Here is a 27,276-nt window from a genome sequence, read left to right as displayed (position 1 = left end):
CTTTCCAATGTCTTATACGTTCAACAGCCCTCTGGGGAAGGGTGTATCATTTTCTAGATGGGGAAACAGGCTTTTGTAGGACTGTTATTTGCCTAAGACCACACAGCATGGAAGTAAGTGGGGTCTGCAAATGACCCCACTTACAAACCAGAACACACACACACACACACACACACAGGACTTTTGACCAAACAGCTTTTTATTGAAAGACCGTAACACAAAAGAAAGCTGGGGAAGGTGGAGTACAAGAAGGTGGGGACCCTCCCTGTCGACTCTACTCTGATTCCCATGAATATCAGGGAGGGAAACAGGAACCCAGAAAGGAAAATAAATCCTCATCAACCCGGCTAGCCCTGCTCCAGGGCCCAGATCCTGTGTCAGAGCCAAGGGCCAGGGAAGGAAGGAGGGACACTCTCCATCTGCCAAATTCATCTGCCAAAGTCCACCCTGCCTGCCTCAGGCCTCCAGGAGCTTCCCCAGGAAGCGGAGGTTGAGGATCTTGAGCTGTTCATCCAGGTCCATGCGGACTATGCCATCCTCGCCATCAATGCTCAGCAGGACACCTGTGGCTTCCCGATCCTCACCCAGGATCACCTTCACCTGGGGGGGGGCGGGGCGGGGATGACACGACACATGGGGTCACAGTCCTTGGCAGCAGCCCAATGCCCCCACATCCCTTTGTCCTCCCTTACCTTGTTGTTCTTGGTCGGGGTGATGGGCTCCAGGTGCTCACTGGAGATGCTGACAACCTTCTCGCTGTCCTTTAGGTATACGGAGCACATGCCTCCCTGGGGGTGGGGACAGCCTGGTCAGCCTGGCCTGCTCCCAACACAGGACTGATACCCCACCTCAAGGGACATAGGATCAGGGCTTATTCTAAGAAGTCACTTTCCCAAAGTGACACAGGGGCAGGAAAGGTGAAGGCTGGGCCTGGTTCCAAGGCCTGGGGTCTGTGGTGTATGGGGGCAGGGTGATCAGATCAGCAAGGGAAGCACCAGCATGAAGCTAACTTAGGCCAAAAGGGAGACTGTTTCTCAGGCTCTTGACTCATCGTGCCCCAAACTGGCCTCAGTTTCTTCCTCACACTCGCTCCTCCTCCCGGGTCCCCGTCTCAAGGATGGCCCCATGGTCCCCGGCACCAGCCAGAGCTCTAGACCTCGTCTTAGTCAGCAACTTCACCAACAACCTCCAGCTCTGAGGCCTGTCCATTCAGCCTCCTGAGGGTCTCTCCCACCTCCCTCCTTCCTCTCCTCCCCACAGCCCTGTAGTGCAGCCTGACCTCCCTCTGGGCTCCCAGCCCCTGATCCAACTATGACAGAGCAACATAGTGAATTGATTCCAAACCACAGATCTGATCCCACCACTCCCCTGTTTAGATTCCTCCACCACCCACCACTGCCCTCAAGACACAATCCAAGTTCCCCAGGCTGGCATGTGACCAGCTCCAGCCACTCCTCTGGCCTCATCACTCACCTTCCCCATTGAATCTTTATGTTCCAGCCACAATGAAGAGACTTCAACCCCCCAAATGTGCCAGGCTTTCCCTCACCTCCAGGCCTTTGCACGTGCACTCTATCTGGAACACACTCAACCCCTTCCCCGGCCATTTCTCTCGGCTTACTCCTGTTCATTCTTCAGGTCTCAGCGCAGATGTCACCTTCTCCCGGAAGCCCTCCCTGATCCCTTCCAAAGTTGGATAAGGTGCCTCCCCTGGGTTCACATAGCTCCCCTTGCCCTCTGGGCTTCCCATATCCCAGCTCTGGCCACTTGGGCTGTCACTGTCTGGAGACATGTCTGTCTCCCCCACTGGAATGTGAAATCTGTGAAGGTAGGGCCTGGAGCTGTCTTCCTCTCTGGTGTTTAATTAATTCAATTAATATTTACTGAAGGGCCAACAAGGTGTCGTCCCTCATCTAGGAACTGGGCCTACTTGGGAAGAAAATATAGGCTTGGTAATCAAAGAACCACACCAGGGTAAACTTTAAGCTTTTAAGCAGGTAGATAACATGAAAAAGAATTACATGGACCCATAAGAGACAGATCTGAGACAGCCCAAGTGCTTTCTTGAAGGATGAGTAGGAGTTAACTAGACAAAGAATAACAGGAAGAGAGTTCTAGACAGAGGAAAGTAATAAGCAAAGGCCCTGAGGCTGCAGAGAATTCAGTGACTGAGAAGAATGGAGAGAGGCCAGCAGAGCTGGAGCTGGGAACGCCCGGGGGCGTGGGTGCCCGGCGCTAAGCCGAAGCCTGGCACAGAGGAGCACTTAGTCCATGTTACTGAACTGATCTCAGATGAGTGTCAAAAAGTAACCACACTCCTGGCTGCCAGTCACTGTCCCAGGCCGGTGGGGGCCCAGCCATGAGCACAAAATGCAGAAGTCCCTGCCCTGTAGAGCTTACATGCCAAACCTTTCCACATCTATTTTTCCGGCTATAAATGAGTACTGGAAAATGGGGATAGACAGTTACAAAGAAAACAGAAAACAGTAACCAGAGAGACTGGGGACCCCAAAGCAAGGGATGCCTGCCCATCCACCAGCCTGGGCCCCACTTACCGTGACACTGCGGATGACGCCTGTCTGCCCCACCACTTGGGTATCCAGGTAGGTGTCCCGCACCTTCACCTGGATGTCAGTGGTCACCCAGTCGCTGGAGTTCTGCTCAATGCCTGAGCCTGGTGTGTGCGGGTTGTAGCCACCAGGGGAGGGAGCTCCAGGTGTCATCGGACTATAGCCAACAGGGCTCGGGCTGGGGCTGGCCTGTAGGGAAAAGGGATGGGGTCATTGGGAACAGGTTATTTAGCCTGGCTGTCCCTATAGGCCCAAGGCCCATCCTAGCCCACCACCCTCAAGGGCGTGCCAAGTGAGCAGTACCTGATAGGCCATGGGCGAGGGGGTGGGGTGGTAGCTGGCTGGGGAGTGGGTGTTCTGGTAGCCTGCTGGGCTTGGCGCCACCTGGTGGTAGCTCTGGGGGCTGGGGCTGGGCTGGTAGGAGCCTTGCGGGGAGGGGGCTGCATAGGGGGAGAACTGGTCTGTGTTGTACCTGCAGAGACAAGGAGAGAGAGGGGCATTAGTTGGGGGCGTTAGAAGGGGAGAGGAGGTGGTGGCAGTGGGGAGGGTTTGGGCAGCGGTTGATAAGGGCTAGCCCCAGTGGACTCACATGGCTGGCGTCCCTGGCGTCTGCGGGTTGTACTGCGGGTTGACCTGCGGGGATGAGGGGTCTGGGTAGCCAGGTGTTTGGGGATTGGGGGTGCCCCCATAGGCCTGTGGGGATGGGGTCGGCTCATCATCGAACGCGTATTCATATTCTTCCTCAGCCCTGTTGGGGAGAGACGTCTGTTGAGAATGACTGTGGTGATCGCAATGATATAGCAAATGCTTCCAGAACAGTGCTGACCACCAGGCAAAACCAAGGCAACTTCATCCTCACAAACAGCCCCATCCAGGGGCCTCCATTTCACAGGTGAGGAGACTTGGGAAATAGAGATGAGGCTGCCCAAAGTCACATGACCAAGATCACACAATTTGTCTCCAAGCCCAGGTCTTGACCACAGCATGCTACTATGATGGGAGCTGGAGAGATTACTTTGCCCCCAGCCCCAGCCTTTCCTACCCCTTCACATGACCAGCCTGGGGCTGGGCGCAGAGAACTCAGGGTGGACCACACAGACCCGTCCATCCCACAGAAACACAGCAGACCCATTCACGCACATGGGCACACACACCCAGTGGCTCAGGGAACCCTGCCCCAGCCCCCAGCTCCTGGCCCTCACCGTGATGGTGTGTTAGGATTGTTGGGGTCCCAGGCCCCACTCTGGGCAGGAGTGCGGCTGCCATCATGCAGGGGCGTCTGAGAGCCATAATGTGGGGTGCGACTACCTGGAACGGGAGAGATGTGTGTCTATCAGTTCTGTCCTGGCTCCAGATCCCCCCACATTGCCCCTCATCCCCGTCCCCTGGGAGTGCTCACCATCCTGGAGAGGCGTCTGAGAGCCGTACATGGGCGTGCGGGAGCCAGAGCCGTACATGGGAGTCTGGGAGCCATACATGGGTGTCCGCCCATAGGTCGAGGTCATGCCACCCGGGCGCCGTGAGCCCCTGTAGACACAGAGAACAAGTGGGGTGAGTAGGGCCCTTGCACCACCCAACAACCTCCCTCCCAGCCCTGCCCTGGCCCGTACACCGTGGTGAGGCGTTGACGGTCCACTGAGATGGTCTGGCAGGTGGAGTGCAGCTCCACACGGGCTGTGGACTCCGTGGCATCTTTTACCACGCCAATGTAGCCTGGTGGGGAGGCAGGAGGTCAGGCCAGGTGGCTCTCCTTCACCGTGCCCCTCCCCAGGCCTCCACATGGCCTCGCAGGTCACCTTTGTAAGGCCCCTGGGAGATGCGCACAGTCTGGCCGATGAGCTCGTTGTCTCTCCGTCCCCGGCCCCTGCTCATGCCGCCACTGCCGCCGCCCGGGCTGCCAAAGCCACCACGCTGACCTGGGGAAGAAGACTGTCACGAGTCCCCGGGGCCATCCTCTCATGTGCTGTGCCCACAGCCAGGGTACCCTCCAGCCCCCTCTTCCCCTGACTCCCTCCACCCTTGGGTTAGGAGGCTCCTCTGGGGGCCCCCCACCAGAGCCCTGGGCTTTCCCATCACAGCCCTAACCACCCTGGGCTGCACTGTGGTGGGGGGGTCGGGTCTCCCCTGGGCTGTGAGCCCCATCATGGCCGGGCCAGCCCAGAGCAGACACTCAGTGAGTGTGGGCTCAACAGCCTCTCTCTTCCACCCCCCAGACATATCCCCACCCCAAATTCCCCTCACCTCCAGCACTGGGGTGCATGGGGCTGCTGATCCGGGGGCTCATAGGGGCAAAGCCACCTACTGTGAAGTTGGTCACATCTCGCGGCTGGGGAAAGGGCAAGAAGTGAACTGGAAGGCAGGGCCTGGGTGACAGGCTCCCAGCCCCTGTACCACACTGCCTGCTGCCATCTGGGAACAGTTCCTGCTTGAACCTGCCCAGCAGCCATGCCTCCCTCCTTCTGGTCACAATGCCTCAATTTCCCTTTGGGAAAACAGTCACCCCTATGCCATTGTGGGCCTGTCAGTCAAGAGGCCCAGGCCTCCCTTGGGCAAGGAGTGAGACTAAAATGTGGTAGTCAGGAATTTAAACCCCCAGTGACACAGAAACTGCAAGCCATGGGAATTCAGCATTCCACCTGCAGGGCCTGAGAAAACCATCTCCTGGTCCCAGCTCCCCAGATCCCAGGTTTGATTTCCTTTCTGATACCTGGTTCTGTACAACTTCCCTACAAATCCCACCTCAGGAACTTTGTTTTCCCCTGAGACATTCAGGTGGCTCTCTGACCCTTCCTTCAGGTCTCTGCTCAAATGCCACCTCCTCAAGGAGGTGAGTCTTTCCTTAACCTCCTCTATGTAAAGCAGCAGACCCCATCATTCTCTGTCTCCTTATCCCGTTTTATTTTTCTTCATAGTGCTTGCCGTCAGCCCCAGCTGTACTATGCATGTATTTATTTATCTGTTCATCTCCAGAGCAGCAGCACTAGAAGGGCAGAGATGTTTCTGTCTTGTTCACTGCCGTACCTCCAGTGTCAAGCACCTAACAGGTGCACAATAAAACTGAATGAACAAATGATTTGGTAAATAGCTCAGTATCCCAATAACCCTTTTTTTCCATACTCTGCCAAGGACCTGACACTGACACCTGCCCTCCTAATCCTCCACAAGCCCATTCTTGTCACTCCTGGGGCCAGGGTAGGTCAGAGAGCCGAGTCAGGTAGCCAACAGACAGGGTGCCACCATGCCTGCCTCACCTTCGAGCCCCCTGCCAGCACCAGATGGCGGGTCTTGCAGACAAACATGCCCCCGTTCTCTACCAGTTTCTTGCAATGCAGGAAGGCGAAGCTGCGGAAGAGATGGCGAATCTCGCCCTCCCGGCCCTGGATGGGGAAGGACAGTCACTCTCGTGGCCATGTCCCACCCCAACTCTTTCAGAGGTGACAGATGGGCAGGAGCTTATACTCACTGAGTGGGGGCCATCAATGACCTTGACAATGTCTTTCACATGGATGTTGTTCTGCTCTGAGTCCAGGGCCACGGCAAAGCGGTTGTCCTTCTTCCGGGTCACAGCCTGGTGCCTGACAGTCACCACCTTCCCATACATGTTCAGCACCTATGGAGGGAGGGAAGGGGATACTGAGGAGATGAGAGTAGAAAGGGGTGATGGGGAGCAGGGCTCCCCTGCAGTGGGATGATTCTTCCTGTAGGAGACTGTCCCAAGCTCTGCAGGACGTCTAGACTCCCTGACTCTGGGGCAGGTAATGTCAGGGAACCACCCCCCAGGCACTGGGTCAACCGAAAATGTCCCCAGTCATTCCATAACACCCTCTGGGAGGCGCCTCCATGGCAACTGAGCATCAGGGACCTGAGAGATGAGCAGAGGAACAGATGTTAACATAATAGCTAATGTCTACCCATCACTCTGTGCCAGACCCATGCTAAATTCTTCACACAAGATTTCACTGAGGCCTCAAAATTTCCCTCTGAGATGGATGCTGTCTCAATTCCCATTTTACAGAGGAGAAATCTCAGGCCCAGAGAGTGTAAGTTACTAGCCCAGGGTCATACAGCACAGAGCAACAGAGCTGTGAATCCAGAGCCCAGTGTCCTAAGCATTTATGCTCTGTGGCTCCCACATGCACGGTGAAGGGGAGGAAGGCACCAGCAGCACCCAGCCCTTGAGAAAGCACCGAATGCCTGGGTACGTATCTGGTATCACGGATTCAGTCACAACTAACGAAGTATATGCTGCTGCTATCTTCTTTTTACAGGGTGTGATACTGAGGCACAGAGAGGGTAAATGACACGCACTTGCCTGATATCACACAGCCGGCCATGGGTGACAGAGCCAGGTCTGCAACCCTGAGCAGTCTGGGATCTTAGCCACCATGCTCGGCCACCTCCCAGGATGAGGAGCTGGAGGGAGAGGAAGCCCCTAAAGTAAGCCTGCCTCTGCGTGCAGCACACACACCTGGAAGGTCTCCCGCTCCAGTCGCACGATGACACCCACGGTCTGGGGGTCCAGCTGCACCAGCTCCCCCCATTCATGCTGGCCCCCGACATCCACACCTGATGCCGTCTCCGAGCAGAGCTGCAGGTCCCGGGGGAGCACCTTCAGCTGTGGGAGATGGGAAAGCGTGAAGCAGGGTCCATGTGGCTCATCGGCCTCGGTCTCCTCCTGGCACATCCACCCCGCTCCCAGCCTTCCGCTAGCTACCTCGTGCATGGTGAGGTCAGAGAAGAGGATGACGAAGTTCTCCTCCACCCGCACAATGAGGCCTGTGTCGCCCTCGAACCGGCCGGCAATCACCTTCACGTGGTCCCCCATCTTGAAGTACTTCCGAAGTTCCTGGGCCGGGAACTCCAGCATGTCCTAGGGATTGGGTGTGAGGACAACGAGCAAGTCAGGGCAAGTCACCACAACCCACCCGTCTACCCATCTTCAGATTCCACTCGTAGTCTCAGAAAGACCCTGGCCAAAACCCACTCCAGGCTCACACCCCCAACCACAGACTACCCCAGGCCACCTGGACCAACCTCAGCCTACCCCGGAGACTCAGGATATCAGCCTGGACAACCTTTACCCCGCACAGAGACAGCCTGTCCCCAAGACATATGACACCAGACTAGACACCTCCTCAGACCCACCTGGAGACAGCCTCACCCCAGACACACCATGCTGGGCCTAGACAAGCCTCAGACACAACCACCCCTAAGCAAACTAAAACCAGTGACCTCAAGATTACTCCACGGTTTCGTCATGCCCTCAACCCACCACGTACATATGGGCAGCATGGTACCCACCTTGAGGTCCTCGTGCTTGGGCATGATGGTGATCTTGTTGCCGTCCACGCTGAGGATCTTGCCCTGCAGGTTGATGAGCTCACCCTCACACACCTCCACGTTGTCCCCAGGCTGGAAGTTGTGTTCCCGCTCCTTCCCTGCGGGGCGAGGCACAGGGCTAACTTGAGGGCTGCTCACCATGGGCCGGCCCCCTCCTTGGCCTGGGTTACTGACCGGGACCAAATACCTGTGCTTTCAGTCACCACCTCAAGGTCGATGCCCTCTGGCTGGTCCTCAAATTTCTCGAGCTCAGAGAGTGTGGGCTTCACACCCTCCGTGATCTGAGCCCCAAGAAGCAAGAGGAAGAGAAGGACGTGGATGAAAGTCAGCGTCACAGCCCAGCTGAGCAGACTGGAGAGATGGTGAGATTAATCCCCTGGGGATACTCCTAACTTGAGGATCCGAGACAAGCCCAGATAACCCACTGCTCTGGGGCCTGGACTGCAGGAGGGAGAAAGCTTGGCCTCCCCGCTTCCCACCGCCATTAGCACGACCCCCTCTGGGACCCTCACCACAGCAGACATGGCAAAGCTCTTGAACAGAAAGCCCTTCCGGCTGTAACGGTTCCCCTCGAAGATGAGGAAGTCACCATCAGAGGCAACGTCACCCCCCAGGGACCTGGGAGTTTGTGGGGGAGAGAACATTGGAAGGGGAGGTTAAGGGAGAATCTTGCTGTACCTCAGTCTCCTCTGCTGGCAAAAGGGGAAAAGGACACAGGATGCCTGAGCCATCCCCTCCCAATACACATCCCTTGGCGAGAGTGACCTCTCACAAAGCCCGAAGGCCCCGCCTCAATGGAAGGGCGCACAGCACCCACCTTCTTGCACCCTGCTGCCCCCCCGTCCCTGCTTTATTTTCCACTACAGCAAGTTTGACCCATCTTCCTAACTAGAATGGCAGCTCCAGAAGGGGGGAACTTAGCATCTTTTATTCACTATTTCCCCTATAATAGGGCCTGGCACACAGCAGGCACTCGGTGAGTACTAGCTAGACAAAGTATCAGACACTGCTAACAGTTAACACTCACAGACACATATGACCTCACTGACTCCTCCCCAAAGCCCATGACATCAGTAGTATGAGCCTTGTTTCCAGGGAAATGAGAGAATGAGGCTCAGGGAGGGCACACCACATGGCCAACATGGCCGAGCCCTTGAGTCTGAGAGTCAAGATTCAGATGCAGGGGGGTGGGACTCCCAAGCCTGTGCTTAACTCTACTGGCCCTGCATGTGGGACAGGGGGACCTTAGTTCCTGCCCCATGCTTCTAGAGTGGGGAGGGAAAGCCTGCCCCACTCTCAAAAAGGGAGCGTTGGGGAGCAGGCTGAGCTCCTCCTGCCAACTGCTCAATCATCTTCTCATTCACATGGTACATTTGGCAAGAGGCGAGACTGCTCAGCTGCGCATGTCTGGGCACTGCGTCAGACCGGCTACTGGAGGGCAGGGAAGGGTCACTCTAGTTTGTGCTCAGCAGGGGATGTCCAGATGGGTGGAGACCAGTGGTGTAAATGAGTCCAATTCAGGTATGTGAAGTATTAATCTGGCCTGGCCTGGAGGTATTAGCCCAGCCTGGCAAATCAAAGGGCTCATTCTACAGTCCAGCCTTTAACAGAATGAAAAACTAGCTACTCATGATGCGTTTCCGGAACAGGACCAGAGGAAAAGTGTCACTGGCTCTTGTTTCTCCACCTCCTCCTCTCCTGCCCTCCCGCTGGAGCCCCCGGCAGCCCTGGAACACTGGAAACCCTGGGCTGCTCCAATGTTCTATCCAGCGGGGAGGGGGAGGGAGACACCCTGAGTGGAAGGGGCTCTGTACCCACAACTGAGGTGTCCAGGCATCAGGAGATGAGGGTAAGAGACTTTATAAAGCCTGATGTGTCAATAAATCTCATTTCAATATGTGACACCATTAATCACACTTACTAGGTGTCAAGTGTTGTTCTGGGTACACACGCATATTAAATCATTTGAGTCTCAATACAATCCTAGGAAGCGGAGGTTACTATTATAATCTTTGCAGCAGAGGAAACCAAGGCACAAGGATGTTAAATAACGTGGCTAAGGCTATACTGCTAAGCTAACCACTCACAAACTACGGATGGCTCCAGGAGCCCAGCCCTGTCGAGGAACCTGCAAAGGCACATCCTACACCACAGCTCTGGGCACCCGGCCTGGCCCAGCCCAAGGACACTCACCTGATCTTTTCTGCATCAAACAGCCTCTGTGGAGGCCGCTTAAACTTCTTCCTTTTGGCAAACCAGTCTTTCTGTGTAGGGAAAGGGGCATGAGTAGGAAGGGTGAGGGACGAGGGCTTGGCCACCAGCAGGGGAATCAAGCACCCCCTCTCCCCACCGGCAGCACGTCCCCACGATACCAAGCTCATGCGGGCCTTGATGCGGTCGTAGTCGATGCGCGGGATCATCTTCAGGGAGATGGTGTTTTGGCTGGGCTCCACATAATCCACCTGAGAAGGCCAGACAGGTGGTCAGCAGGGGCCCAGCCCTCCCCTCCTGACCCCGGACACAGGAAGGGAAAGGAGATGCCAGGAAGGGCAAGGGACAGAGGGTTATGGGGAAGAAATGAAACCGTTGACAAGTCCCCCAAATTCACTCTCTAGCCTGTCTTCCCTCCATTCTGAAACTGAGTATCCACTGCCATCTTGACATCTCCACCTGGATGTCTAGAAGGTCCCGCACACCCAGCATAACTGAAACTAACCTCCTGATCGCCCCAAACCCACTCCTCTCCCCATCTTGTCCCTCTCCATCCTTCCTTCTGCTCAGGCACACAACGTGGGAGGCATTCTTCACTCCTTTTTTCCTCTTACACCCATATCCAACCTGGTAGCAAACCGGTCAGCTCTGCCTTCAAAAATTCTGACCTCTCCCCACTCCTCTACTACTGCAGCCTCAGTCCTGTCCTACCATCACCTGCCACCTAGGCTGTGGCAGCAGTCTCCTCACTGGTCTCCCTGCTCCTGTGGCCCATCCAGTCTATTGCAGGGTTTCTCATCCGGGTAAGCCTTTGTTGTGGCGGCCGTCCCGCGCCTTGACAGATGTTAGCAGCACCCCTGGCTTCTAGCCCCTAGATATCAGACTCAACTCCCTCCCCAGATGAAACAACCAGAAATGTCTCCATTCGTTGTGCAATGTCCCCTGGGGTTACCCCTGTTTGAGAACCAGTGGTCTAGTCCCAATGCAGTCAGCAGCGTAATCCTATCAAAATCCAAGCCACGCTGTGTCCCTTAGAACCCTCCCATCTGACTCCAGTAAAAGCCAAAGCTCTAGGATGAGCCACAGGCCCCGCTGCCTCCCTGAGCTCATCTCCTGCCACTCTCACCCTCACTCACTCTGCTTCAGCCAGTGACGGTCCTAGCTCATGGGCTGCCTTCTGCCACACCCCTTCCCCGAGAACTCCACGTGGCTGACTCCCTCACCACCTTCAGATCTTTACTCAACACGCATAGAACATGCACAGAAGATGGTCATCCGTTTCCTGTGTGCTCGCAACAAAGTCCAGACTCTGCTTCACCTGATCCGAGTGGGGTTCTGCTCTCTGCACTAGTCAGGGGGCTGGAAAGGACAAAGAGAAAGGAGGGGAGGACAGAACAGAGAGCCCTGGCCTCCTCGGCCGCCCCACCCCAGCCCAGCCCCGGGCACCTGAGCGATGTCGTCCTTATAGATGCCCCGCTTGAGGCGGACCCAGGATTTTGGTTTCAGGTTGGCCACCTCCTTCACCACTTTGAGCACATCTGTCATCTCCTTGATGGGTACCATCTGCTGGTTCCAGTAGCCAAGCCGCAGGTTGCCCACGCCCTCGATGGCCTGCTTCACATGGGTCTGCTTGTAGGCCTCCACGTAGATGTAGCCCTTCACATGCTCTGGTGCCACTACCGACTTAATCTGCAGGGGCTGGAGGGCCGAGCCAGTGAAAAGAGACAGTGAGACACGACTGCTGGTACCAGGAATGACCGCCACCTCAGCAGTCTCTCTTCTAGGAATTTATCCCTCAGCAACATGTTTGTGCAATGACCCCAACACAGGGATATTCACTGCAGAGCCGTTTAGCATAGAAAACAAACAAGACTGGAAATTTTTAAATGCCCCCAAACAGGGACTTATTAAGTTATGGAATAACCATACAGACATAACTCGTTTTACTGCTCTTTGGCTTTATAGCACTTTGTAGCTATTGTGTTTTTTACAACTGAAGGTTTGTGACAGTCCTGCAGGGAGCAAGTCTATCGGTGCCATTTTCCCAAAAGCAATTACTTTTTAGTTAAGGTATGTACATTGTTTTTTTTAGACATAATGCTATGACACACTTAATAGAATACAGTATAGTGTAAACATAACTGTTGCTTGCAGTGGGGAACAAAAAAAATTCATGTGACTTGCTTTACTATGATATTCACTTTATTGTGAGGGTCTGGAACCAGTATCTCCGAGGTCTGCCTGTACCATGAAATACAATGTAGTACTTAAAAAAACAATGAGATGGATCTATATGTAGTGACACAGAAAGATATCCAACATATGTTCTGTGGAAAAAGCAACTAGAACCAAAGAGAGCTGGAGTGACTATACTAACAGCAGAGCAGACTTAAAGACAAAAATTATTACCAGAGACAGAGGACATTTAATAATGATAAAAAGTTCAATCCAAAAAAAAAAAAAAAAAAGTTCAATCCATCAAGAAGATATAAGAATTATAAATATATATGAACCTAACAACAGAGCCTCAAAATATAGGAAGCAAAACCCAACAGTAATGAAGAGAGAAATTGGTAATTCACCAATAATAATTGGAGACTACAATACCCCACCTTCAACAATGGATAGAACAATTAGAAGATCAACAAGAAAACAGAACACTTGAGCAACTCCACAAACCAACAAGACTTAACAGACATCTATATCTAGAACACTCTGTCAAACAGCAGTGGAATTCTCAGGGGCACACTGAACACTCTCCAGGATAAACCATATGTTAGGCCACAACACAAGTCTCAAATGTAAAAGGACTGAAATCATATCAAGTATAATATATTCTTCAACCACACAGAATGAAGTCAGAAATCAAAGGAAATTTACAAGGTTCACAAATATGCGGAACACACTTCTAGGTAACCAGTGGGTCAAAGAAGAAATCGTAAGGGAAATTTTAAAATATTTTGAGATGATGAAAGCAGAAACACAACATACTAAATTTATGGGATGCAGAGAAAGCCATGCTTAGAGGTAAATTTACAGCTGTAAACACCAACTTAAAAAAAATTTTTTTCAAATCAATAACCTAACCTTCCACCTTAAGAAACTAGAAGAGAAAAAGGAAATTAATCCCAAAAACAAGCAGAAGGAAGAAATAATAAAGATCAGAGTGGAAATAAGTAAAACAGAGGTTAGAAAAACAATAGAGAAGACCATCAAAACCAAAAGTTGGTTCTTTGAAAAGATCAACAAATTTGACAAACCTTTAGCCAGACTGACCAAGAAAAAAAAGAAAAAACTCAAATTACCAAAATCAGGAATGAAAGAAAGGACATTACTACCAACCAAACTTACAGAATTTTAAGGCATACTATGAATAACTGCATGCCAATAAATTAGATAACCTGAAGGAAATAAATTTTTTTGTAGAAAGACATAAATTACTACAACTGACTCAAAAAGAAATAGAAAATGTGAATAGACCTATACGAGGTAAAGATATTGAATTAATAAGCAAAAAACATACACACACACACACACACTCTCACAGACACACACACACCCCCAAAGCCCAGGATTAGACGGCCTCACTGGTGAAATCTACCAAACATCTAAAAAATTAATACCACTCCTTCACAAACTCTTCTAAAAAATAGAAGAGGGGGGAACATTCCCAATTAGTCCTATGAATCCATTATTACCCTGATACCAAAACCAGACAAAGACATCATAAGAAAACTACACACCAACATCCCTTATAAACATAGATGCAAAAATCTTTAATGAAATAGAAGACCAAATCCAGCAACATGTTTTCATACAGTATGTGAATTATATTTCAATTTTTTAAAAAGCACCTAGTTTGTTTTGTATTCATTGTGATAGTGAAAAATGGAAACAACCTTATATTTACTGTCATGGAAAGATGACTATGGTATTGACAAAAGGCTCTCTGCAGAATGATAGGTATATAATACCATTTTATTTTTTTTAAATACCTATTTTTCAATATGCAGAGAAGATGGTCTGGAAAGACACACAAACCAACAGTAATTACTTCTGAAAAATGGGACTTGGGTATGGAGAGATTTTGGCTTTCATGATATACATGTACCACTTCAGTCCCATCTCAAATGGGGTCACTAGAATCTTGCCCAGGGCACAGGGTAGAAGTTTGAGCACATTCAAAATCATGATTTGCAAATCCTGCAACTGTCCACTTGGTCCCACTGACACACACCCACTGTTTCGGCAGGTAAAAGCTATGCACTCAGCCTAACACAAATCATACTCAGTGAGAAAGTTACCAACCAGCACGTCCTGGTTCTAAAACTAACAATTATGCCTATGACATAATTACATTTACTGAACACAAGCTGCAGAACAAGTCCCAGTTAAGGGTTGGACATATTCAAAGATACTTAATCCTAATGATGAGGGGCAAGCAAGGGGTGCAACGAGGGGAAGCGGCTTGATAGAGGTCACACAGCGAGGAAGCAGCAGGGGCATGATTCAAAACCCAGGAGTCTAAAGAAAGATCTGTGCCCTTAATGCAGAATCTGCTGCCCTGCACGCAGGCGGCATTACTTCATGTTTTGTGTGTTGTGTGTGAATGAGCCCTTAAGGGGCAGGGACCAGCTCTGGCATGGTCAGGGCTGTATCCTCAGCATCTCCCAATGCCGGGACCAGCCCAGAGGAGGGGCTCAGCGGATTTTGATAACTGAGTGAAAGAGAGAAGGAAGGAATTCTCCTCCCAAAAGGCCTGTTCTGTAATGCACATAGCCATACTGCCCTATGGTAGGACTCCCAACCAAATAGTAAAAGGGTGACAGCTGCCCACCAGGGTTGGTGAACAGGCAGAACTCGTTCTCAGGCAGAAAAGGCTCAGGGAGCTAGATGGCTGACTTCCAGAGGGGTGCAGAGGCTGGGGAATCCTGCCAGAAATGCAGAGAGGATGAAGACAGTACCTCTGTCAGGCATGAAGAACACTTTGATCCAGAAAGTGGTCATTTTCTAGCTGAAGCAGCTCACCTAACAGGCAGTGCTGCTCAGCGCAAGGGGTACCTGGTACCCCTGAACCTGTACTGTCCCCCACTCTGGGCTTTACCTGTCTCTCACCCACAAGCTGCCTGCCTACCCGACTTACCGTGTCTGTGAACTGGTAGGCAATGAACTTGCGCATCAAGGAAATGGCTGTGGCCCGTTCCTCCCCAATCTGGAAGAAGAAAGGCAGACTTAAGAGAAATGACAAGATGGAGAACAGGACATAGAAAAGGGGGCAGGAGACAGCAGCAAGAAAGACAGAGTCGGGGGAGGGCAAGAAAAGGGTAGGGGATTAAGAGGTACAAACTACTATGTATAAAATAAAATAAAGCTTTAAGGATATATTGTACAACACAGGGGACATAGCCAATATTTTCTAATAACTATAAACGAAGTATGTTTAAAATATTGTGAATCACTATGTTGTACACCTGAAATTTATATAATATTGTAAGCCAACTATACCTCAATGAAGAAAAGAAAGAAAGAAAGAATCATCAGTCAAAAAAGATAAAGTAAGACAGCGGGAATTCCCTGGCAGTCCAGTGGCTGGACTTGGCGCTCTCACTGCCAGGGGCCTGGGTTCGATCCCTGGTTGAGGAACTAAGATCCTGCAAGCTACGTGGCGTGGCCAAAAAAAAGATAAAGTAGGAGAGAGAGAGGAGCAAGAGAGGTGGAGAGATTACAGAGCAAGAGTAATGGCCAGCAAGAAAAACAGGGAGGAGACACTGAGGGAGGGAGGGAGGGAGAGGGGAGGGGAGGAGGAGGGTGGGGGGGAGAGAGAAGGATGTAGAGGCAGACAGAAGGAAGAGACTGACAGATCAAGGAGACCCAGGAAAGACAGAAGGCGAGTTCCCCCCAACGAGGTCACCTCTCCCATTCCCCTGCCTCCCCCAGGCCATGAGGCCAGAGCACACACCTTACATTTGACAGTCCACAGATTGGGATCCCTGACAGGGGAGGAAAAGCAAGCCTTTTAGTGAAACTGTCTCATCATGAAACATACAAATCACCACACCCATCCTTCTTCCTCTCCCTCCACACCCTCTCCCTTCTCCATCCTTCCGTCCATAAGCAGAGAGAAGGAGAAAAGTGCCAATCTGCCCCTCCCCTCTTTCCCCACCATCCACCACTCTGTCTGTGTGACACTGTGACCTGACTTATCTCAGGGAGTGAGCCATGTGGGCACATCACCCCAGTAAAAGTTCCCACCTCGGCCCTCCTGTCCCACCCCCTTACTTGACTCCCGGGAGCAGCTGCTGCTGGGTGATGTCATCCGAGAGCTCATCGGATCCTCCATACACCCTGGAGAGAGAAGGGCCATCAGGAAGGAAGGGGTCTGTCAGACCCCAACCCTTCTCAGAAAGGAACCACCTGCTCCCAGCCTCCCATCAGCCCAGCCCACACCCTTACGTCTCTCCCACAGATGACTTTGCGTATTTCTTCATGTAATACTCGCCCAGTTCTTCTTCTCGCTGGTCCCTGGGGTGTGAGGGGGAAAGTAAACAAGAATTGAAGGTTGAGGAGAGGAGGGTGGGCTGACCTGCCCCCAAACCTCCCTTTCCCCTCACTGCTTACCTCCAGAGGTTTTGCAGGCGGCGAGCCCCGGAACGGTCTTCATCCAAGACAACATTGTCGATATTGGAGGCTGCAAAAAAAATGGGCAGATGGGGTGAGTAAGGGGAGATGAAGAGCAAGCAGGGGCCTGGAGAAAGCGGTGGGGGTTAAGGGGGTCAGAGGTGGGTCCTGGGGCAGCAGATACCTCACTGAGGAAACCCCTAACCCTCACCTTCCTATTCTGGCCTACTCAGCATCCTGCTTCTCAGTGTCCTCCTTGGGGATGGGGCCCAGCAGTTGGGGACATCCAGCTGTTCCCCATCTCATCGCCACTGCCTAAACACATCCTGAACTCCGTCCCAGTCCCCCCACCCCTTCACCCTGCTACCGGCAACGCTCACACTCACACATACACGCACACATAAACACATACACGCTTTCCCAGGCCAACAACTGCTGGAGACCTGGCCCCAGACCCCCTGCCTCTGGACCCTACGTGAGTCAGAGCCCCCGGGGCCGGGGAGGGGTCAGGGGTGAGGGAGGGTGCCACAGGCAGGAAGGAGGATATGTCAGGATATGGGAGGAGGGTCGGGGAACCACACTTTTCAGGTTCTTACCTTCAATCTCTTCTACTTGGAGGAAGAGGAGGTGGTGGTGGTGGTGGTGGTGGTGGTGGTGGTGGTGGTGGGCGAGGGCAGACAAAGTATGAGCAAAATTATAGCAGCGAAATCAACCAATGGGTTGGGGGAAGGGGAAGGGAGGGACACAAGAAGGTTGAAAATCAAAAGTAAAGGCCAGGCACCAGGTGGTGGGGGGAGAAGCCGAAATGTATGAGGCGCACAGAACGGAAAATAACAGGGAAGGGGTGGCACTGGCCCAGGAAGTGGGGGGTATCTTGGGATAGAGCCTGTCCCACCCCCACAGCCCCCAGAAGGGATTCACTGGGGCCCTAGGAGCCCAGAGTCCTCTCCCCACAGCCCACATCCCCCCAACTCATGGGCCTAAAAGGAAAAGGGTGCGGAGCTGGCCTCTCTGGCAACGACAGAAAGAAGCAAGGTGAGGAGGGTGTGGGTTGGGGTGGTTCAGGGCATGGGGGTGGGGATGGGCTCTCAAGACCCTCTCTGCCACACCCCCAGTGTCTCCCGGAGGTGGGGCCCACACACACCTTTCTCCAGGATGTCCTCTGCTCCATCCTCCCACTGGTCCTCATCCTCATACTCATCGTCCACATCTGAAACGGGAACACCAGGTGGTCAGGGGAGCATCCAGGGGAAAGATGACCGCATGACAGCAGCTCCCAGGAAACATCTCTGAGCAGCAGGCACTACAAATCCCCACCTCACAGGTCAGGACACTGAGGCTCGGACAGGTAAGGCTCTCACCCAAAGCCTCAGAACTGCTTCAAGTAGCAGGGTCAGGTCTAATGTGCAGATCCGCCTGACTCTAAAAGTCATCCCTCCCCCTACCACCCACAGATCCATTTTAAAAATAAGATAAAAATAAGCAAGCAGAAAAGTTCCCTCCCAACTATCAAGGGAAGGGAAAATTGGTATATAGGTTTTTTTAATTTGTTTGTTTTTTTAAAGATAGGGTTTGTGGTTTGTTGGTTTTATTATTAGCTTACATTTGTAACAGCCAACCCTTATTGAGAGCATACTGTGTGCCCTGCCCTCCTCTGAGTACTTCCCAAATTCCTCATTGAATCATCCTGGCAACCCTAAGGGAGGTACCACCATTGTTCTAATTTTACAGTAAGGGCTCTGAGACCCAGAGAGGTCACCTAACTTGCCTAAAGACTCTCAGCTGATACCTGAGAGGCAGTCTGGCTCCAGGGTCCATGCGCTTAACCTCTCCCCTACATTACATATACTCTTTTGTATGTATCGAATATTACACTAAAAACTGAAACAACACACAATGAAAAAATCCAAAGTGTACAGAGGATGTAAGTGTACAGTGAGTCTCCCTCCCATTTCTAACCCCTTTCAGTCCCCTTTCTCAGACGTGACCAGCTTCTAGTCTAGAGATAATCTGACCTTATATAAGAAATGCATATAAATCCCCCACCACTATTTTCCCTTCACACAATTTTTTTTCTATAAACTTATTTATTATTTATTTTTAGCTGCATTGGGTCTTTGTTGCTACGCGCGGGCTTTCTCTAGTTGTGGTGAGCGGGGGCTACTCTTTGTTGTGGTTGCGTGCGTCTCACTGCGGTGGCTTCTCTTGTTGCAGAGCACGGGCTCTAGGCGCGTGGGCTTCAGTAGTCGTGGCACGCGGTCTCAGTAGTTGTGGCTCGCGGGCTCTGCAGCGCAGGCTCAGTAGTTGTGGCGCACGGGCTTAGTTGCTCCGCAGCATGTGGGATCTTCCTGGACCGGGGCTCGAACCCGTGTCCCCTGCATTGGCAGGTGGATTCTTAACCACTGTGCCACCAAGGAAGTCCCCTTCCACACAATTTTTTAACACACTGTTGTATCCCACCCTCTTTCTTAAAGCAATACTAGTAGCTTGGAGCTCTTCCATAGCAGCACACGCCTCATTATCTGTCCTATAGTTCATTATACCAAGCCCTTATCATCGATGGACACCTAAGTCACCAAACATTTGCAACTGCAAACAGGATTGCAGCAAGTGTCTTTGTTCTTGTATCCTTATGTACCTGTGGGGTGAACTCCTAAAAGGGAATTGCTGAATCTAGGGTCCTGGTGTGGTAGATGTTAATGGGCACCGCCACAGGCAGTGCTGAATGTCACTCCCACCACCACCAAGTGGGTGTCCCTAGTGGCCCACATCTTTGTCACATGGCATGTTATCCGTTCTCTTGATCTGAGCCCATCTGCTGTCTAAGACTTTCTCTCTAAGCAAGGACTCCCTCCCTCTCAGCCTTTCAGAAAAGGGCCGAAGCTCTCTGAGAACCAGGAACACCTAGAGCATCTCCTGCCCCTCTGTTCCCTAGTTTCCTCTCAGGTAAGAAGGTCCCAAGAAAATGAAGGGTGGTGTTCCAAGTCGCTCCTCTTTACCTGCGTGTGGGAAACAAGCACTCTCATGTATGGATGGTGGGAGTATCAGGTAGTGTGACTTTTTCAGGAGCTGATATTTGGCCAAAGATATCAAAAAGCTTTAAAAACATATGCATCCCCTTTGTCCAGCAATTTGACTTACAGGGATTTACCATGTAAAAAATTTGCCACATCTGTGTTAGATGAAAAAACTACATCTTCATTTTCACTAATCTCTAAGTGAAATTTAGTATTTACATCAATTATGTGCAATGGCAACAAACCACAGTAGTATTAGCCATGAAATCTGATATTTTCATAGCACAGTACAGCTATAGATACCTCAAAATATTACTCACAATCAGTGTTACTTCAAAATTAGATTCTTAACAGATCCTCCACTAAATCTTGTTATTTCAATGTGCTAAAAAAGAAGCACATACATCACAATGTTCTTTTAATATTTAGATACTGTATTTCAATATAATTGTTTTCTTTGGAATCCTATGTATTTTTTTAATGCATTTCAGAACGTGATTCTGAGAAGGGTCAGGGAATCACACTTCCATAGGTTTCACCAGACTCCAAAAGGGGTCACGGTACAAAAAAGATTAAGAATGCCTGATCTAGGTAATAACTTGCATATGTGAGTCTAAATGTTATATGAAGATGTTCACGGCAGTACTGCTTATACTACTGAAAATTACAAACAACATCAACGTCCCACAAGAGACTGGTTCCATAAAGCACATCACAGAATGGAACAATGTGCAGCCATGGGAAAAAACAGATATTTCAACAATGATGATGATGATGATGATGAGAGCAGCTAAAATTTACTGAGTACCTGCCAAATGTTCAGAAAACTTTCAAGAATTAACTCATTTAACCTAAACTATCTATGTTATATCTACCTCCACAAGCATTGAACAGAAAAGCAGTTACAGAACAGCAGATACATTGTGGGTCTTTGTAACATAAATAATAACCCTGTTTTCTGAGGGCCTACTGCAGGCTGGGCATTACACTTTGGGCCGCCATCAGCTTGACGTGCTTTACATGCATAGTCCCCCAAATCCCCAAAATATCCCTGCTGAAGTAGGCAGAACTGCCTGTCCCCCTGTACAAGGGGGAGAAGAGGCTCAGACAGACAGGCAGCAACTTGCCCAGGGCCACGTGGAGAAAAGAGCAGAGCGAGGCCAGAAGGGACATGCATCTGTCAGCCTCCACTACCCTGTCCAGCTGCCTACTTCTAGATCATCTGAACTTTTCACGATTAGTAGTTTTTTAAAGGAGGATAATGGCATTGTAACTGGGTTTTAAAAGGATCTATCTTATAGGAATACATATGAAATATTTTGGGGTTAAATTATGTATTTGGGATTGGCTTCAACATCATCCAGTGGTGGGTGGGAGTGAGAAGGAATAAGCAAAACAGGTGCAGCACTGAGCTGTTCACTACTGATGCTACGTGATGGCACACAGGGGCTCCGTAAACTACCCTACAATCGTGTGTCTGACATTTACCAAAAGAAAATGTTTAAAAAGTACATTGGAGGGCTTCCCTGGTGGCGCAGTGGTTGAGAATCTGCCTGCCACTGCAGGGGACACAGGTTCGAGCCCTGGTCTGGGAAGACCCCACATGCCGCAGAGCAACTAGGCCCGTGAGCCACAATTACTGAGCCTGCGCGTCTGGAGCCTGTGCTCCGCAACAAGAGAGGCCGCAATAGTGAGAGGCCCACGCACCGCGATGAAGAGTGGCCCCCGCTTGCCGCAACTAGAGAAAGCCCTCGCACAGAAACGAAGACCCAACACAGCCAAAAATAAAAATAAATTTAAAAAAAAAAAAAAAGTACATTGGAGAAATAGAACTGAAGGTGGAAGTCCAGCCTCTGCTCAGCACTCGCCAGCCCTGTCACATACCAGCCTCATCCAGAATGAAGCCGCCGTGGCGGGGTTTCTTGGGGGGCCGGTCATCATCTTCCTCCTCCTCTTCCTCATCATATTCCTCCTCCTCTTCCTCCTCCTCTTCTTCCTCAGGCTCTTCCTCCTTCTCACTACCTGCTGCACTCCGCCGCTCCTCCTCTACCTGCAGGGTCAGGTAGGGTTGGGGCACCAGTGTACTGAACCCCCCAAATCCAGACACCATGCTCTCCACCCCTAAATCTGACCTCAGCTCTGCCTGGACGATCCCAGCCCCCTCTGCTCTGCATACATGCCCTTCCACCCTGGCCAGGCCTCCCTGGTAGCCATCCTATCTCAGTGACAGCACCGCCATCCACCCAACCAATATCTGGGAGCTGACCCCACCCCCAACTAGATTTCCTTGCTAGCCTCCACTGAGCCTTTAAATGTTATCACTGCATTAGGTCTGGTCCTTGGCTCTTGTCTCTGTCCGTGCTACAACTGCCCCGGGCCATCTCATCCACTCCCTTGGCTGTGGTGGGCATCTCTGTGACAACGACTCCCATATCTGTTTCCAGTCTACACTGCTGCCAAGGCCGCTGACCGCCTCTCACAGCTAATTCTATGGACATGCTCTGGTCCTTACCTATAAGACCTCTCACACCACCGACCACTCTCTATGTAGGGAAATGCTCTTCCCTTGGTGTCTGCCACATCGCACTCTCCTGGCTTTTCTCCAACCTCTCCGCCTGCTCCTCTGCAGGCTCCCTTTACTGTGCTCACCTCGCAAATACTGGCTTCAATCACCAGGGTTCAACCAAGGGCCAACTTTCCTTCTCCCTCCATGCACTCTCTTCCTGGCCATTTTACCTTCCACTATCTCACTTACTGTCTCTGTAGATGACATCCCATCTGTCTCCAGTCCCCTACTTTTTTCCAGAACTAGAGACCCTCATGTGCCAGCAGCCTCCTGGATACCTTCCTCAGATGTCCTCTGAGCCCTTCACAACCACCATACCCCAAACTGGCCTCTGTGTCTTCCCCTAGACCTGTGCTTGCCTCCTCTAGCTCCCATCAGGTACCAAATTCTTGACCTTTCTGCTTTTTGAGCATCATCTCTTACAATCCGTCCCTTCTTCCCCATCTGCACAGCCCCTAGCCTAGGCTAGAACACTGCCCTCTAAATCTGAATCCTTGCCCCAGGTTCCTTTGTTGTCTCTTGGCCTCCAATCCCTCTTTTTCATACAAACCACAAAAGGAAATGATCCACACAAAACAGTGTTCCCCAAACTTCAACCCTTCCCTCATTAACTTCATGACTTCTTGCCATGTCCACATCGGTACAACCCATTTATCTAATATTTTCTTTAAATTCACTAAAATTTTTACATCTGAGGCAAACTTGTTTTGAGATGTTTCAGAAGTTAAAACTCTTTAAAGGTTAGCTAGTTATAAACAGAAAGTAACCATAATGATAAAAGCAAAACAATGAAAACAATGTTACTAAGTCCCAACATGATGTTGTTACCTGCTGCAGGCTAAGTCTAAGGCCTGTTCTCTCTGCCAAACACAGAGACTAGCAAATTTCAGAAAGGTGTTCAAGACACAGTAGCACTAAAGTGAAACTTTCTCCATGACCCAATTAAAAGACAGGGTGTGCAACTAAAAAGAAAATAACTTTCTCACTAAAAATGAGTCAATGCGGCTTCAGGTCTTATTCTTATTCCACCTAAAAGCACTTCTCATTACTCCCCACCTGGAAAACATCCTACACTCTTGGGAAACTATGACCTAAAGCACGAATCTGGGGGACTTCCTTGGCGGTCCAGTGGTTAAGACTCCACACTTCTGCAGGGGGGCACGGGTTCAATCCCAGGTCAGGGAACTAAGATCCCACACGCCGCACCATGAGGCCAAAAAACAAAAACAGACAAAACCAAAACAAAGCAAAACAAAAAAACACGAATATGATCATTTGGTCCCCTGCTTAAAACACAGCCACGGCTCCCCGCTGCCCTCAGGTAAAGAACCAGCTCCCTAGCAGCCTGGTCTGGGAGTGCACACTGTGCCCTCTGCCTCTCCCTCTCATCCCGCCTCGCTGGGCTCCCCCTCCTAAATGCTAGGTTCGAGCCACACCGAACCACTTACAGCATGCTCTCATAGCACTGTCCATCATCCATCCTGGTCCTCAACATAAAAAGCCTTTCTCTTCTGCCTCTTGTTCATACTTCAATCAAAATACCCTCTCTTCCAGGAAGCGATGCCCAGGAAGTGATGCCTGCCCCCTCCCCACCAGGGAGTCAGGCACATTCTCTGGGCTCACAACTCTCTGGGCTTCCTCCATCACAGCCCTGACCACCGAGAGCTAGCTCCCTAAGTGAAAGGCCCATGCTAGCTCAGGCATTGCTGGGTCCCTAACACACCACCCAGCCTGGGGCTGGGAACAGAAAATGACTTTAAAAAAATAAGGCTGACCCTTGAATAACATGGGGGTTAGGGGCTTCAACCCTCTGGGTAGTCAAAAATCCACACATAGCTTATGGCCAGCCCTCCGAATACAAGGTTCCTCCGTATCCACGGTTCTGCATCTCAGGATTCAACCAATCTTGGCTCATGCAGTACAACTTACTATTGAAAAAAAATCCCCATATAAGCGGACCCAAGCAGTTCAAATCCGTCGTGTTCAAGGGTCAATTCTATTTGCTTAATACAGAATCCTAACTAGCCCACAATGTCCCTTACTTTAACAACTCAAACTACAAGAGGACCACAGCCTGACTTCTCGGAACCTTGTCATCATCTCCCTGGCTCAGTCCCAGCAGTCTTCTTTCCAAACCTGGCTCCGCATCCTCTGAGGAGATGGCTCTCACTACTATCTCTACGTTACTTCAGGGCTTGAACGCGCTCTTACACAGTCCGTCCTCAGCATCCCCTGGAGAAACCATCTGCTTATAAAACTACCTCCACCTCAAGACAGAGAGCTCATGAGGGTCTCATTACCACCAGGCTTTAACCACAAGCAAAGTGTCTTGAAGCCATGAGTCAGAGACCAAGGACTCAGTGAGACAGCTTCAAGTTAAAGGCCCTTCGTGTCATCTTCCCTCTTGTCCCATTCCCACCATGGCAAGCTGAGGACTCCCCAAAGGACACAACAAGGATTGACAATCAAATGCCTGCAGAGGGCAAACAGGAAACGTAAATCAGTAGGGCAGCTCAAGGGAAACCTATGGCACTCTTCACCTACCTGATGTTTTCCAGAACACAGGTTTATGAAATCTTTCCTTTTCTTAAATCTGCATGATGACAAATGGCAATTAATATATTCTGGGAACTGGAGAGAATTCCCAGCTTTAAAGAGGGGGTGCCACTTCTTGAGAAAAGGGCTGCTGTGGGTGTCACTCAGGTTGCTGGCTCCTCCCATTGTCCCAGAAAAGCCAGAAAGCTTGATTTTTACATGAAATTTCTACAGGTGTTGGCAACTAACTTAAGCAATAAGTTAACATTTCTATAATCATACTGCCATCTCTTTGTTTGTCTGTAATTGTTGCCTACCAAGTGTAAACTCTGTGAAGGCAGAAATTTGCCTTGCTCCACTCTCTCCAACACCTAGGAAGTATCTGGAACATAGCAATAGATGCTCAAACATTTACCTGTTCAACAAATGAGTAAATGAGAAATAAATAAAACAGGCTAATAGCTAATAAAATAATATTGAAATCAGGTATGTCCCAGGAAATGTTTATTTGGTTCCTAAAACAGTGACATTCAACAGACCCCTTTGGGTTGAAGCTAAAGTGATCCTTTCAAAATATTAGATCACATGCTTCCTTTGCTCAAAACCTTCTCATGGCTTCACCTCACTCAGTTAAGCACAAATTCCTCACCACACCCTTTAAGATTCGACAAGATCTGGCTCCTGTTACTTCTATGTTGCACTCACTCTGATCCAGCCAAACCGAACTTCTTGTTACTTTTTGAACACCACAGACATGCTCCCAACTTTGCACTTGCAGTTCCCCATTACTGGAACACCCTTCTTCCACATGACATGCCTCACTCACTCACCTCACAAATCTTTTTCCAAATGTCACCCTCCCAGACTCACCATGATCACCCTACTCAAAGTGCAACCAGCACTCCCTATTCCCCTTCTCTACTCTACTTTCCTCCAGAGTGCCTTCTAGCTAACTAAATGATTTACTTCTCAGTTACGTTTGTTTACCTTCACCAGAGCAAAGAAAGATTCTAAAAATCTGTTTTGTCTACTGGTGTAGCCCAAGGATAAAGAAGTGTGTCTAGCATGTAGTAGACACTAGAAGTATATTTCTGGAATGACTGAGCACACCTAAAAATAAAGACTAATAGTGAGTTCTTACTATATGCCAAGTCCTTCAGACACATCACTTGTTATCTCACTGTACCTGGAACATCCCCGGCCTCCAGCACCTGAGCCTCTGCTTGACTTGGGCTTGCCTACTTCCCTATCTCTCCTGACAACCTGGAAGCTCCCAGAGGCCAGAGCTCCTTCTGATCCCCGCTAAGCTCCCACATGGGCCGTTCTGCCCTGGTCCCGTCCCCAGGCGCAATGCCTCCCCCAGCGTCCCAGCCACAGACCTCGGCCTCCTCGCCGTCACTGCTGCGCTCGCTGTCCTCCTCCTCGGAGAAGTTGCTGTCTTCGCTGTCCGACATCTTCTGCTCGCAGGAAAAGACGGCGGCCTCAGCGCTTCCCCCAGTTCCGAGCCCCACCCCGAGCCTCAGTTTCCCCTCGGGTTCCCGGGGAGAAGAAAATCCCCTCAGCGCACTTCCGGCAGCCTCGTTCCGGCAACCGTGATCCCGAAAGGGGACCACCCCCCCCCCCACGCCACCCGCTATACCTCCCGAGTTCCCGAATCCGGTCTCTACACCTCCTTGGCCCCCGGCGACCGGGCCTGCCACCACGGCCTCCAACCCAGCCGCTCACCGTTCAGGTGCCACCTCCGCCTTCGGCACCAGCCACTGTTCACACGACGCCTGACTGAGACTGACGTGCCCTCTCGCGAGAACCTACCACTAGGCCCCGCCTAACGCGAGATTTCTGGGGCTCATCCCCGGCGACGCACTTCCAGGACGCCATCTTGAGAGTGGCAGAGTTGTCTTAAAGTGGAGCGTGGAGCTGACATCTTAGGATGGTCAAATCGGAGTGTTATAACCCCCTGGGATCGGCCTTTTCTAGCCAGAAATAAGTGCTTGCTTGAATTTAGTCCAGATCACTAACGTGGTGTGCCAAGCCGTGAGGAAGCAGGGGATTAGCAAATAATAACAAATTTGCAAATAAATCAGACTTTATCTCACAGCCTCTGAAACATTACCGGGAGGTAGATACCCCTACTTTGCAGACAAGGTAACCGAAGCTCAGAAAAATAAACTATGTAACTGCAAAGTGGCAGACCTAAGACTCCTCCCCAAGTTAGGTAACCCCAAAGCCCTTGTTTTCCTTAGCAAGCTCCCTAAATTGACTGAAATGTGAATTTACGTAGTAGTAGTTATTTGTCAGAGAGATGGCAAAGACAACCAAGTATGAGGTAGAGATATGAAAAATTAACCTGATGGAGGAAAAAATAATCGAAGCTTTTAGAACACATTGCTAAAATTTCCCACATAAGCATTGAGACATC

General features: G+C 50.7%; 1 protein-coding gene across 2 annotated transcripts; it reads right to left on the bottom strand.

Moving 5' to 3' along the window:
• Positions 1–181: 181 nt before the first annotated feature.
• Positions 182–26,649, bottom strand: SUPT5H (SPT5 homolog, DSIF elongation factor subunit). 2 transcript variants are annotated; one of them, XM_068527327.1, is made up of 30 exons: positions 26,583–26,649; positions 26,237–26,314; positions 21,641–21,806; positions 17,884–17,949; positions 17,336–17,347; positions 16,740–16,809; positions 16,575–16,643; positions 16,401–16,466; positions 16,081–16,111; positions 15,265–15,333; positions 11,568–11,819; positions 10,283–10,372; positions 10,104–10,174; positions 8,423–8,528; positions 8,098–8,191; positions 7,872–8,008; positions 7,285–7,440; positions 7,039–7,185; positions 6,034–6,180; positions 5,822–5,947; positions 4,812–4,896; positions 4,367–4,486; positions 4,181–4,283; positions 3,970–4,097; positions 3,773–3,878; positions 3,160–3,318; positions 2,874–3,042; positions 2,556–2,759; positions 693–788; positions 182–600 (listed from the first exon to the last, which is right to left on the bottom strand). In XM_068527327.1, the coding sequence occupies exons 2-30, from the start codon at positions 26,309–26,311 to the stop codon at positions 457–459; spliced, it is 3,264 nt and encodes a 1,087-aa protein (XP_068383428.1). In that variant the 5' UTR covers positions 26,312–26,314; positions 26,583–26,649; the 3' UTR covers positions 182–456. The 2 variants fall into 2 exon arrangements, with proteins under 2 accessions (XP_068383428.1, XP_068383429.1); XM_068527328.1 differs by lacking the exon at positions 26,583–26,649 and adding an exon at positions 26,497–26,521.
• Between the last annotated feature and the right edge of the window lie 627 nt (positions 26,650–27,276).

Source organism: Eschrichtius robustus, chromosome 19, assembly GCF_028021215.1.
Source record: "Eschrichtius robustus isolate mEscRob2 chromosome 19, mEscRob2.pri, whole genome shotgun sequence".
Lineage (NCBI taxonomy): Eukaryota > Metazoa > Chordata > Mammalia > Artiodactyla > Eschrichtiidae > Eschrichtius > Eschrichtius robustus.
This window is presented reverse-complemented; position numbering and strand designations above follow the sequence as displayed.